Source organism: Temnothorax longispinosus, chromosome 12 (assembly GCF_030848805.1).
Source record: "Temnothorax longispinosus isolate EJ_2023e chromosome 12, Tlon_JGU_v1, whole genome shotgun sequence".
Taxonomy (NCBI): Eukaryota; Metazoa; Arthropoda; class Insecta; order Hymenoptera; family Formicidae; genus Temnothorax; species Temnothorax longispinosus.
The window spans coordinates 7,057,391-7,071,986 of record NC_092369.1 but is presented as its reverse complement, the minus strand read 5'-3'; the positions used below and the strand labels follow the sequence as shown (position 1 = coordinate 7,071,986).

Genomic DNA, 14,596 nt, shown 5'->3' with positions numbered 1-14,596 from the left:
AAAATAGAATAACGTCAAGCTGTTCTTTAAATGTTTTACCGTTAAAGTCATTTGGAAAGAGATTCGTTATTAAATTACCTGTTTTATTAATTACACTATTATTAATTAGAAATATATAAATTCCATTATTCTTATGAATCAGCATAATATAATGGAGTTATCTGCTTTAATATTTGTCAACTGCATTTGCATCTTCGAACGCACATAAATCTTGACCCGTATGCAACAGTCTCTGGAACGCAGCTCGAGTCATTAATCAAGTCGGTTGTAATTAACGATTTCGTAAGCGTCAGTCCGAGAACTCCGAGCGAATTAATTAGAAAGCAATAGGAATCGACTGAGTTTCACAATGAAAATTAAGCGTCGCGAGTACGACGAGAAAGATTTGCGGATAAGAAGAACGAAGCTGCGTTCCTAGATGCGGTCAGTTTTCGTAAACAAAAAGAGAAGATTTTCATTTTACTTATTTTATTTCATAAGTAGAGTAATACAGTCCCAGCGATTACATGTCAGAAAGATTATCTAATTGTAAGTCATCATACTTATCATAATATGCATATTTGTGCCACTGATGAAAACTGAAAACGCGTTCTAAACATACAGAACGCATTCCAAATCAGAATAGTCGACGACTGGTTCGCCGTTTCCTTACAACGAAACCTATAATACGCTATATCTTTATATTCCCCATAAAGTCAAAAAGTGAATTTATCCGCGTAAAAAAGGAAAAATTAAATCCCCGCTGAAATTAATAATCTGGCTTCAAATAAATTATAAGTATGCAACAGTAATCTAATTGTCTTCCAAGAATTCGAGAAGATTAATCAAAGTTTAATTTTTTCTCTCAATTTTAAGAATTACTTCTTCAAACTTAAAGGAAAATCTGCGTTGGATATTCTTCAGTTGTTAAATTCCACCAAGATCCTTTAATTAATTCGCTGAAATCAAAGGCAGCTCTTTTAATTATCATTCCTCCGCGGATCGATTCCCGAGTGAGATTAACTTATGCCGTTCTTGCGAAAATGATTTAACCGCGATCCGCGAAAAATCGGGTCGACGTCGCGCACATTTGCCGCGCGTGTTTGCCGACACGCGTACACCCGTACACGTGTAGCTATCGGCCTCATGTACTACGCAATGACGTTGCCGGGACGCGATGATGACGGCGCAGAATGTCTCGAGGCTCGTGTCTCCGTTGGGGGTCCGTGCGCGAGTCGCCGGTGCTCGCCACCCGGGGGGCTACATGTGTCGGGTACCCGGCTCTACCGACCCACCCCCCCTCCCCCTCGCCCCGTCCCCCGCCCCATGGGATCCTTTCAAGTGCCCGACGGCACGCCGTCCCGACCCCCAGGAATTGCTGGAATTATTATTTTATCGCGGCGACGAGGGAGAGTCGCCTTGCGTATTCGATACGTATCCCTCGATCCACCGCCGGGCTTTCCAACGGTGATCTCTCCCCCTTATCTCGTTCCCGGTTCTGTTACATCCGTGATTAATAACGATATATAATTAATACTTATCGAGATTAAAAGGTACGAATGCACATTTCGAGAGCACGAAAGTGAAAGTCATATTAAATCTTTTTCGATAGCCAGTTAAGGGATAGATATTTTTTTATTGTCCATTATTCCCAGATAAACACATATAACAAAAATTATTTAAATTAATACTTAACATCTTTCAAAATATTTGAGATAAAGGAAAATCGAAGCAATTTATTTAAATCCATAATAAACTTTTTTACTTTATCATTTTTTGGAAAATCCAGAGAGTTCAAGTTTTGCTTTTATACCCCTTTTGTATGAATTTATAATTCTTTTATATGATTTTCTTTTGAAAGATATATCTTTGAATTATGTCTTCTAATTCTAATTGATTAAATCACTAAATTTTCTCTTCCTCTATATTAAATTCTTTTTATTGCTGTGCTGTTTAAAGAAAAAGAGAGAAAGACATATTCTTTTTAATTTTATACTACCTACTGTTTATTCAAATGTTAAACGTAGCTTTGGATATTCAAAGAGGATGTAATAATCGCCTCGAAATAAAGAGACACGGATGCGAAGCTGGTGCGAATGTTTCCCCGGATGGAAACGCCGGGGCTGTGCCTCAGGAGCGGCTCTGAGAGAGACAAAGAGAAAGAGAGAAACGAATTCTCGCTTACGTATACCGGGGAAAGGCCCATATTGACGCCACGTGCGCGTCGGGATGTTTATCTCGGCAAGAGCAAAATTCCGACTTCGTGAAATCAATATTATTGTTCCCGTCGGGCTAAATTTGCATTGCCGGTGCACCGCGACCGGGGCACAATACAAGCGCGCGCCCGGGCAGACATTTGAAGGATGTGCGGACGAACGAGTATCTCGCGGAACGAGCGCACAAATTGATGAAAAGTGCTAATCGCCACGCTAGTTCCATTTCAGATTAATTTTATAATTAATTCTATTTCAATTAAGATATGGAAATAACGACTATGAGAATTGTAAAAAAGTTATTGGAAACTTTACTTGATTTTTTATTATATAATTATATTAATTGTTATATATACATTTATATATAATTATATCTATATTATTCTATTTCTATATAATAATTATATTTATATTATTATTTATTTATTATATAATTTATATTTATAAATCACATTTTTGTATTTTATTCATCTACCAATATGGGATAAATTATTATGTTGTTATCATTTTTAGTTTTATTGCAATTGCAATAGGCTGTTAATCAGCTAAGTCGAGCACAGAAATGTAGAAGAAAAATTTACATTTTTTATTTTCCAAATACCTCGGCAAATTTGAAAAGACTTTAAGACCGAGATGTCGATTTACAAATAAATTACCAGGTTATCTTTTAATCCTTATCAGAAATTCTAAATGTGTTAGTTTCGTCGTGTCGGTCCAGCTTGCGTTTCAACATAGGTCATTTATATTTGTGCACAATTACGAAAGATCGGAACAGATTGAGACGACGCTATCTATGCTTTCTGGAGTGGAGCACCCGGACAGGAATGTCGTAATCTTTAATCCGCGAGGGAGCCCGGGGTCGCGCACTCGCGTGCGTTCACGCGCCGGTGGTAGCGCGAGTTAATCCCGCGCAAAGTGCGAGAGCAAGAGATGCTCTCTTTGATCTCACCACAAAAGCCGCCACACGGCATTGACCGTGGTTTATATACACCCATGGTTTGTATGAGCCACTGTATTTGCTAGCTCACTCATTCATTAAATTCGTTGTATAATTAGGCTCGCCTTTCGGGACCGTCGAACGGAGAGGAGGGAACCGCTTCGAGAACTCGCTGCTCTTTTCTGCCCTCCCTTCTCTCGCTCTTCTGAACATCACCGCTGCTCTATTTTGTCGTACGCACTTTTTTCGCATTCCGTGTCGACGCGATGTTATTCTCGCGCATTTACATGCAGGACGCACCGAAAGAAAATGTATCAAGGTGAATATAACTTAGGGCGAAATAGAAAATTCCTTCCCCAAGGAGAACAGAATATATTTGGTCATATTGACCCAATTTACGTCATTTTTTTTGTCAATGTAATGTCAAATTGACATTATTTTGACTTTTCCTTAGGTCGTTTTTGGTGAGAACACAGTCGCGACGGTGCAATGCAAGATTTTTCTCAAATACATAGATAATACAAGTTAAAGATTGCCAGTCGCTACGTGATGGTCACGCTCAATGTGCGCGTGAAAACTCCTTCTCTCGGGCCCTTATCATTAATCATTTATTCGCGTACGATCAGTAAACTAGCGGTCCACTTCCCAGCGACCTTTTCACATACGATCTACACGTTCGCGACAACAAACGGACGGTAATTAGTCGACGCTTCGTCGCGAACAAATTGCAAAGTGGGTATCGTAAGCCGGATGCGTATTATCTGCGGATCTTTAGATTCCGCATTACTGCAATACAATACAATACAACACAAAAAGTCCAAGAAACATTCTTGTAAGTAGCATAATATATTTCTTTCTCTCTTTCCTTTGACAAAAATTTATAAATAAGGTCCAAAATAAAATTTTTTCTAAACCCTCCTTCGAATATTTCAGGAAATAATTTCCTATCCCTCTTTGAAGTATAGTACTCTGAAGTATAAATCGGGAATTCTTTTCACTCATTTATAATTTAAAAATTATTGATATTCGTGTTTAAAAAAATCAAATTTGTCTCAACTAAATAATCTACTTACCATTAATATATTCAATCTTTCTGCTAATATTCTCGCTAAAAGCGGTACTAGCTTTTCTGCGTATTCAGGATAAGATAGAAAAAAAGGGACAACCACTCGATGACGAGGCGCGGCTTCGTGATTCCATAGGACTCTCAGATTTCACGCAGTTTTCCACGGAGAAAGGAGCGTCGGGAATTACGAGGAATTGCGATGCAGAAACGGCGGTGGTGCAGGATTGCACCGCGCAGGATATGCCGAGAGGCCGACGCGGGCACGAGGAACCGACGACGAAGAGAAAGAGAGGAGGACGAAGGACGGTGAAGAAGAGAAAGGAGGAAGATCCTACGTGTCTCCCCCCACCAGAGGTAGGTGGTCCACGGAACCGCCTCCGCGGTCTGCCATCCGCCCGACGGTTTCGGTGCGTGTGCCAGACGTGCGCTCGTCTCGTCTCGCCTCGGCCTCGGCCTCTTCCAATCCGTGGACCAACCTGTGCGGCTGTGAGCCGTGCAGACGGCTTCCTTCGCCTCCCTGAATCCATCGGGTCCGTCGTCGCGTCTCTCCTCTCGGCCGATCAGTCGGCCATCGGAGTTTACCTGATTCGCCAGTACCGCCGCGCCGTCGCGTCTCTCCCGATCTCGGGTCACATCCATTCGATGTCGCGAGCCAGAGATCGGATAAGGGACGACACGGCGTCTCAGTTCACGCAATCTCCCGTCCTCGATAAACCGATAAAGAGAGAAAGAGAAGCGACCAGGTACCGATAAAGAGAGACGCCGTGGATTTTAACTATGACGCGACTCGATGATCTCGAGGTCGACCAGGACGAATCTTCTCCCGCACGATGTGGCACCCCCTCGAAGTAGCGTGCCCTACGACTCTTGAGCCGTCTCGCATCGAATGCGAGAAGGACGCAGAATCCTCCGAGAAAGGATCCATTGACGAAAGATAAGTCGAGGAGAGCAGCTACAGCTCGGGTGATTCCCGAATAGAGTGCGTCTCTCCTCTCCTCTCAACGCGTCGCGTCGCGTCGCGTTCCGTCGCAACGATTTCCGTCTAATGTTTCTTGGAGCCGATAACGAAGTGAATCTCTGAGTGATCTACGAGTTCGCGGGAATCGGTTTAATCAATCGGGATAAAGAAAATATATATTCGATGCGGATAAGGTCGCGCGGGGTCGACTAAGTAGCCATAAAGAAGATTCGGCGACCTACCCGACCCGATAAATCGCGCTCTGATAACCCTCGATTAATTATCGAGCCTCTCCTCTTCCTGCGCCGGAGATTTCTTACCGAGAATCTCGCTTATCTGCGACCGATATCCACGAGATGCATTTTACGTCCCGTCGAAATTTGCCATTTAATTTGCCGATGATTATATTTGAGTGATATTTTTAACGTTTTCGAGAATGCGTTCTTGAACTCGCGAATCTTTGTCATCTATGAGAGATATAGTTTTTGGTGATCGTGGGCACATTGGCTGCCGTCAGTGAGAGTGTCTTTTGCGTTTAATTAAAAATGGAAGCCCATCATAATAACAACGGCTTGTCGTCATTGTCGGAGGGTAAAGCCGGCTCTTCCAGCAACGAACATGGCAACAATAATTCCTTGGACGATGCTGTGGGCAAGCTACTGCAAGGTATGCAATTTTGTAATTGGCGTATAATCGTACAACATAAATCTGTCTAAAAAAATGTAATGAGTGTTATAGGGAGAGTTTCACATAATGAGCAATATTCTTGAAAAATAGAGAGAGGAAATTAAATCACAATGATGTTTACATTATTTTGAGGAGAGTTCCAGTCAATTACACATAAGGAAAAATTTTAGTAATAAACAAAGAATAAATACCACAAAGCATCGCGTTTTGAACGGACACTTGACGAAAAATTGACTATTAGTTTACGTAATCTGGTTCAGATATAATTATTTACGATTTTTTTTTATTACGAGCTTTTAGGCACGTTTTCTCGAAGAGAGAAGTTTATAAAAAATCATAAAACATTAACAAAATATGAAAAATAATCTACGTTTGCGACGCTTGGACGCGATATCGAATGGCGTCGACGAAACAAACTGCAGATCGAAATTGGCAGACGAAAAAATATCAGTCATCCGAAATAGCACGCGAAACGCGCGCGTCCATTCGCCGCCTCGTTCTTTTTCGCCCAGTCGTTGCAGTCTTTATCGAGTCATTTAGGGAGGGAAGGCAAACTGGTAATTGGCGCTGAAAGCCCGCGTCGTCGGCCGCATCGCTCTCTTCTCCATTTGGCCGCTCGCCGATTTATCCGGGCGATATTCGCGAGAGTAGAAAGCGGAAAGCAGGGGTGGTGCCCGACAAGGGGGAGAAAGAGCGCGGCGGTAACGGCGGCGGCAGAGCGGAGTCGGACGAGGCGGAGAAATATTAGCTATCGTCCTCTCTTCGCGAACTATCCTCCTCGGCTATATATTTCTCCGAGAGGGGAAACTTCGCTGGCACGGCAGGTGCTGCGAGCAGAGCGAGACGAGGCGTATACGCGCCTGCCACCGCCGCTAATTATGTTAGTACCGAATTAAATCTGAAAGATCACCGTCGCGGGAGGGGCGCGCAGGGCACCGTGATTTACGGCGCGCGTCGAGACTTGGTCGTCTCCGCGACGACGAGGTTTCGCCAGAAGAGATGCGGGCACGATCGTCGCCACCGCGGCACTCGGACAGGACGGACAGGTGGAAATCGCCTGGGGATGATATCTCTGCCGGGGACTAATTCTGTCCACGAGACGTTGGACAATCGCGACGCGAATAATTACGAGGATTAATGGGGTCTGGTCGATGTAGCGGATTAGGAGGAAACGCCGCGGGCGCGTCGCTCTTTTCTCGAATCTGCGGCTGGCTGTTCTAGCGGGGTCTAGATGCGAGATAGATGCGACTATGTTAGTATCTCTCGTCGAATCTTTACAGATTCACCCGCATACTCTTCATTAAACAGATATATTCCTAGGAGGAATCTCTGAGGAGATTCTAGAGAGTGCGTTTCGACGATAACCGATCCACTCGGCGAAGGATACCGCGAATCATAACGCGCTGCCGTTTTAAGATCAAATCTGAGATGTGTTTAGTTAGATTAGATATAGTGCCAGAAACGACAGCAGAGTGACGGATACTTGAATCCGTTGATGGTTGAAGTTGAAAAACCGACGGCACGCGCGAGACGCTCGTGAACGTCGAACGCACGCCGGAATGTATAATCCAAATAGTTTATCATATAGCTCGAGGAAGGGACAAGCCCGCGTCTGCACCACGAGTAAATATTTGATCCACCGGTGCTAAGCGATGCGCATTTCGTTACAAAGTATCCACTCGACAAAAATACAGGTGTCCCTTGATATTACTCGAAGCCATGCATACGAAGCACGGATGAGTCTCGGATAGATACTAGAATTTCGCGTTATGAAATTACGCGAATTATCTCATTTATCATGTTGTCTGCTTATTAGCAATCTCGCGTATCTTACCCACGTGTAAAATTTTCATTATCATAACGTTAAAATATTTTATAATATGACTGAAATTAAATGAGACTGTATCCTCTCATGGACAGCGCGTTGATGGATAGCGCATTCTTACTTTACGTATAAAGCTATGTCAAAATTTTATATCGGATGATAATTTTGTATACAAGCGTTTTTTTAAAAAACATCGATAGCGCCGGTCAGATTTTTACTTTAAATGTGATTTTAAATTTGTTATGTAGCTATGACAAAATTGTAAACATATAAGATGTACAAGGTAATTCTCGAATAACATGTTATTAAAAACCATGTTATTTGAGACTTGGAATTCAATTTTGGAGATCACGTTCCGTACTATTGAAAACCGTGCAGTTCAAGACTCCAAATCTATAACCTATATACATAAAATTGGGCATTTAGTTCCAAGGGCTTATTGAAAAGACAGTTAAAAAATAGGGTTATTATAATTTTTTACTGTGCAGTTCAAATACAATTATTCGAGGGTAACCTGTAATTATAATATTTTTACAAAAGTTTTAGACAGTGCCGATCACCAGGATTAACACATTAGGCTCTAATCGTCTTATCCGGCTTGATTTAAATTTCGATTATCTCGTCTCATTCGATTTCGGATGCCTCATTTCGCCGATCAGCATTGGTACCACGTTGGTACCGCGCTAAATTCTCCTTGCATCGCGAAGTTGGACGGTGCGGCGCGAGCCGAGGATCGTCGGGCACGTGGCGACGAGCTACGTGGCGATGTCAAACATCGACGGGACGAGGTGTCGAAGCGTTTAAGAGGGCCTCGTTAAAGGCGGGAGGATTTGTAACAGGCGGATTTGTAAAGGAGTTAATGTAGCAAGAGTCGACGACAGGTCGCCATTGATGGCCGAGCACACCGGTTCATTCACCAGGCCGCACAACCCGCCTATTGTAGCACGGGCGCGCTAACTACGGTCCTGATCTCTCGCAGCTCAAAAGCCATTCACGATCCTGAAAAAAACGTGCGAGTTCTCGGTCACTCCGCCGATCCGCCGATTCACCGAGTCGTTAATTAGCCCGTTGCCCCGAGTCGCCCGTAATTAGCCAAATTGAAACGGGGGAGGGAGGAAAAGAGCCTAAAATTAGGTATCTGACGATCTGGCAAACGGATCTCTCAATTCCGCGATTTGAGATTTATCCGCTTGATCACCGACTATGCTCGATGCCAGAGATCGATTAATTCACTGATAACGATATGTCAACGTCGCCTCGAGATAAAGCCTCATTGTGCCGCTTAATCCCCGCTTTATTTCAGACGAACGTAACAATGTTGTTTTCTAATTCAACTCTACTCGCGAGAGACGAGTCTTCCTTTTCTTCTATATACAATTATTAAAAAGACAGAGGTGCAGAAACGCTTCTTTTTGTCGTTCTACGTAAGGCTCCAGCGATTGAGGGGTTCACCTACATTGTCGGTACTGTTGGGCCTCAAAAGAGGAGCCGTCCCTCCTAAGGACCGATGCCTTCTGCACGCCTAATCGACCCGGTTCGCGCGAAATTTCCTCTATTCCCGTCGCGTTCTTCGCAAAGCCCTTCCGCGTTTCCGTGTAAAATTTGTATTTCGGCCGCGGCTATCGGCGCAGGCGTCGACGAAGGACCTCCCCCGGATGCTGAAAGGCGCCGACACAAGTGCCGCGCCAGTGGACCGTGGACCCACGGTAATTAGCTCCCACCAGCTTCCCAAACCCCGAGTTGACGCTTCGTCACGTGCACCATCTTTCCCGTGGGTCTCACCCATCCCTCTTTCCCCATTCACCCTCGTTGACTCGCTCCCTAAGTGCTCAATGACGATTAGAAATACAAACAATTAGAAATAAGAAATTCGATTCGGCCTCAATGCAGCTAAATTGATATTTAAATTTGTTAATTTGTTATCTTCTCAACTCCATATTTTTAACACGTCTTAACATCTGTCTTAACACGTGTAATGCTTTTCTTTCTTCATCTCTTTCAAGATATATAATCGTATCAATCTTGTGAAAAATAATAAAAGATATTGAGAAATTAATGAATGTTATACACACTCATTCCGCGACTAAGCAGAATATTCTTGAACCTTTGCCACATTATTTATACAAAATAACAAGCGAGTAGTTAAACGAGACGGCTCCTAGTCTGAATATTCCTCTAAAGTGATTTTCAATCGTGCGAAGAAAAGGATATGTTGTAAGACGAGAGTTTAATTACTTGCTAAAGTCAATTTCATCAATCTTGCACACACGGGGATATTACGCAATTTCCGAATCGGCCTAATTACCGCCTTGCATCTCGAGCTCTTCCTCATTCCTTCGGGGTCTGCCTCCTCCAATTTGGACCAGACCGTGCTCTTTCGGGCCGGGGAATTAAGATTTAGGAGACCGCGGTGAGAGAGAGCGCAGGACAGATTTACATAAGTCGGTATACATTTGTTCGAAGGGAGACAAGGTTTTACGACCTCGGGCTTGCCCGGAGTTCTTTTTTCCCACGAAGTGAAATGTAGGAATCCACATCCGGAGCTGAATCCTTATTAAAAGCGATGCGCGGAATTTTTGGTAATCCGGAGCACTTACGTCACTTAACGTCTCGACCACATAAATAAGGCTACTTCGTGATAAACTTTGATGTTACCATATCCACTGACGCGTTACGCCTACAGTCTATAATTCAACTGAATTTTTTAAATGTAAGATATGACATGAGATACGTAAATATACAAAATAAGAAATTATCTCATTTTATAACTTTAAAAGTTAAATGTTTTTCTTATTCTGGCTCAAATTAAAATATTCAATTCTAATTGGAAAAAAGTACTCAGCATTCACAAAATTGGTATTTATAAGCTATGTTTTTATTTTTTAATTTTCCTCACGCGTTCGGATTGGCTGATGTTATGATCATCTCCCGAAGAAAAGATAGACTTTTTCTTCACTGAAAAAACCGAATCTCAATGACCTACACGACCCGAGATTCCAGTGAGTTATTTGCGTTTGAGAGGAAATGACTGCCTAGTAGTAATAATAATTAGTTTCTTAATGCGGAGGAGTAACGGGAGAGCGATAGAAACAGAGAGAGAAAGAGAGAGGGAACATCCTACCCAATGTCTCTCTCTTTCTCTCTCTTTCTATCTCTTCGTATGATTTTCAGGTCGTAAAAGTCCTATCGCGTTCTTCGTAAAGAAGTTAAATAAAGAGGAGACGGTAGAAGGGGGGAGAGAGAGAGACCAACGGCGCTAACAAATGTCGGTCGAATCGGCCGCACGAGCCGCGAGGATACAGGTGTAGTTTTATCTCGTATTCCTTTACAATCCGATTCCGCAGACAGGACTACTTCCGGTGCCCACGAAGACGGCAAGATACGAACCAGAAAATTCCTGTTATCACGTGTCGTTTATAACATACCTTTCATGTTTGTCGGTCTTACAGTTAAATAGAACATAATACCAGGATAAGCAGTTGTTTTAATTATTTAATTAATTTGAATACAGATGTTAAATGAAGCAATGGAAAAAACGGCTAAGAGACAAAATTGAGTACTTCTCTATTGATTAAAAATTTCCAATAATTATCTGAAATTCAATACTACTGAAGATACTTCTAAAATTCGAAGGTATCCATTGAAGCTTATGCTGAAGTTATATATAGATTTATCGAATTAGATAAAGAGCGAGTTTTTCTCTGACGCGTGTGATGATGCGCCAGAGTCTTGTGATTTGTTTCTTCCCGAGATCTCGAAGACTATACATGTATCTGGATTAAGCCATATATGAATAAGTCCCATGTATATTTGCAGGATACGATTGGACGCTACTTCCGGTAACTTCGCGCGCCAGCGGGAGAAGAAGCGCCCACGTGAAGCGCCCGATGAACGCCTTCATGGTGTGGGCGCAGGCGGCAAGGCGAAGATTGGCCGACCAGTATCCGCAATTACACAATGCTGAGCTGTCGAAGACGCTGGGAAAATTGTGGAGGTAATCCAGCTTCGACTAGACATAGGCAGAAACGTCAGAGAAAAAAACCAGTCGTTTCGCGCATTTTACACAGAGTGATTATACAGTCTTTACGTAGTTTCAAATTTTCGTAGCTTCCACTCTATAAAATTAATCTGTAACAAGGGAAAGACTTTACTTCAGTTTTATGTACAGCATTTATTCTTGGTCATCCCTCTTTACGTAAAACAAAAACCGAGATACGATTCTGAAATTCTACAAATACGTTTTGCAGTAGATTTACAGTAACACTTCAAATCATTATCTTAGTCCGCGAATCATCTAAAGAGCGAGATTTTGTTGAATAAACAATAGTCTTATAGCATGTTTCCAGAAATAAATCCGATCGGCAAATTTGGTAACGCTGTGGTCACGAGATTGATCCACCTCTCTTTCAATCCATCCGTTAGAAAAACTTTCCTAAGCAAATCTTAATACATACTTCACTAAATTGTAATTCCAATATCTTTTACATATTAATTTAATTAAAAAACAAAAGTTATGAAAATTCAAAACTGCATATAGACTTTATAATCGTTCTGTATAAAATCGGGATAACATGCAGATACCAAAGAAAAATATATAATCCGCGTGTAAAGCAGATTATTACTTGAAGTTAATGAAGCATCACGAGAATAAAAATAGAAGACGAAAAAATATATCTCAACACCCTATTTTTTTATATCAAATCAATTTAGTATCTATCCCAGTAAAATTCAATATTTTTGAGTGCTCATCGCGTTCAGTGGCGATACTAGAGATTGCGAGATGTGTCTGCTGCAGGATTCTGAGCGACGGCGAGAAGCAGCCGTTCATCGAGGAAGCCGAGAGACTGAGGAACGCACACAAGAAGCAGCATCCGCACTACAAGGTAATCGACCGCCGAATTAACTGACGGATGACGGATGACACGCGGCCACAACGGAATCGCGCATATCATTAGGGCTAATACGGGGGAATGTATCTCGCGCGTTACGAAATTGCGCGGATTCGCGATCGAGCGGCCCGATTCGCGCGGGATGGCGGAACGAATTAACGCGTGCAGCGCGCATTCATCTTCGAGCGCTCGAGTGGTTAATCGAGGCCCGATCGCCCGAGCGATTGGAATCCCACCGCGTCGGCGATGATTTACGAGAAGGGGAAATGAATTCACTGCGATGAAGCCATCCGTGTCGCCGCTCCACTGCGAGGCGAGAAAGTGGAACGGCGAGGACGAGACGCGACGGAGCTTTTACCGGGTTCAGCTTTGTTGGAAAAAGAAAGAACAATCATCTGTTTAATGTATTCACACTAATTTAATTCGATTGTACGATCGCGTTTTAAAAACCCGATTTCGTAGATTTCTTAAGTTTATCTTCATAGAAATAATAATATTTTTATCATGCACAAAGTTTGTTAATAACAAGCTATATAAATATAATGTACATGAAAGATAAACATGTACGAGCAAAAGGCAAGGTTGTTGAAATAATATCTATGTGAAATTAAAAATCTGGCATTATAACGCAAAATGAATAGAGTAAAAGAAAAAATAGACAGACATGTAGAACAAAACATTAAACAGACATATAAAACAACTTATAAAATTTTCTTAAATAAATTTCTTATATGTAATTTTTGTGTCTATTTTGTATGCAGGCACGAAATTACAACGTTATAATTCATTGGGGATTAAGTAAAAAGACACATATCCATATATTCTTTTCAAAGTTAAACTCAGAGTTAAACTCACTGCAATCATATCGGATTACATCAAACACAAAAAATTTCATCGTATAGCGCAAAAAAAAAGAATTTAAAAGATTTTGTATTTCTCGTAATGTAATACGGTTCCAATAGAGCGTCTTGAGACTAATTTAAACACGATGTGATACTGTTCGTAGTATCAACCTCGTCGCAGGAAGCCGAAGTCGGACGATCAGATGGGCATCATCGTGCACAGAGGCGGGCTTCCGTCGCCGGGGACCTCCCTCGACTCCTCGGCCGGCTCCTCGGACTGCACCTACGCCCGCTTGTATCCGGACACCGGCGTGAAGGCGTACGAACGACCGACGACCTACCACGAACCCAAGTCCAGCGCCTATGACCTGGCCCGACCGGTCTGGGTCAACGAGACGGTCGCGAAGTATTCCGCCGTCGATCATCCTACCAAGCCGACGTACGAAACGACAGCCAGAAGCTACGCCGAGGCGAAGTGCCACGAGGTCGCCAAGTACCACCATGAGATGGCCGGCACCAAGTACCACCACGAGATGACCGGTACCAAGTATCATCACCACCACGAGTCGACGGCGACCAAGTATCCGGATCTGCAGACCAAGCCCTACGATCTGCCCAAATACCCGGACGCCAAGGGGTATCCGGACGGTCTCAAGTACTCCGCGGAAATGAGCAGCGGCGCGGCCGCTGCCGCTAAAGCGCCCTACGCTTGTGTACATGGACAATACTACCCTACCACAGAGGGATACGCTGTGCACGGTGAAGAGAATGATTACCAGCCGCAGACTGTGTCGTCGCATCCCTCCTTTTACCCCTACATATCGGCGTCCATGGCGCAACCGCCGTACTACATGGGACCTCGATAGACCGCGAGCTGAAGATGGGAGGCGATACGAAACAATTCTTGGAGATTTTCACAAGGCCGAATGAGACTGCGCGGCATAACATCGAGTAAAATACAATCGTAAACTATTGCCCGTCGGATAGGAAACTATTTACTATGGATAAATTAGTCGAGACAATATTTCTGATGAATGAAACCAAGACTGCGTTATCCTCTCCCTCTGATTGCGAGTCGTGTTTGAGTCTTGATGTAACGCAGCGGCGTGTGCGTGTATGTGTATGTATGTGTGTGCTTGATAAACTTTGAGCGTAGACGATAGTACGCTATTAACGACCCATCGAGATTTAATTCAATCG

The 14,596-nt window shown here is 43.0% G+C and overlaps 1 protein-coding gene across 1 annotated transcript; it reads left to right on the top strand.

Moving 5' to 3' along the window:
- Nucleotides 1-4,702: 4,702 nt before the first annotated feature.
- On the top strand, nt 4,703-14,565 carry LOC139823110 (uncharacterized). The gene is made up of 4 exons (XM_071795411.1): nt 4,703-5,819; nt 11,482-11,659; nt 12,461-12,548; nt 13,561-14,565. The coding sequence occupies exons 1-4, from the start codon at nt 5,699-5,701 to the stop codon at nt 14,260-14,262; spliced, it is 1,089 nt and encodes a 362-aa protein (XP_071651512.1). The 5' UTR covers nt 4,703-5,698; the 3' UTR covers nt 14,263-14,565.
- The last annotated feature ends 31 nt before the right edge of the window (nt 14,566-14,596 follow it).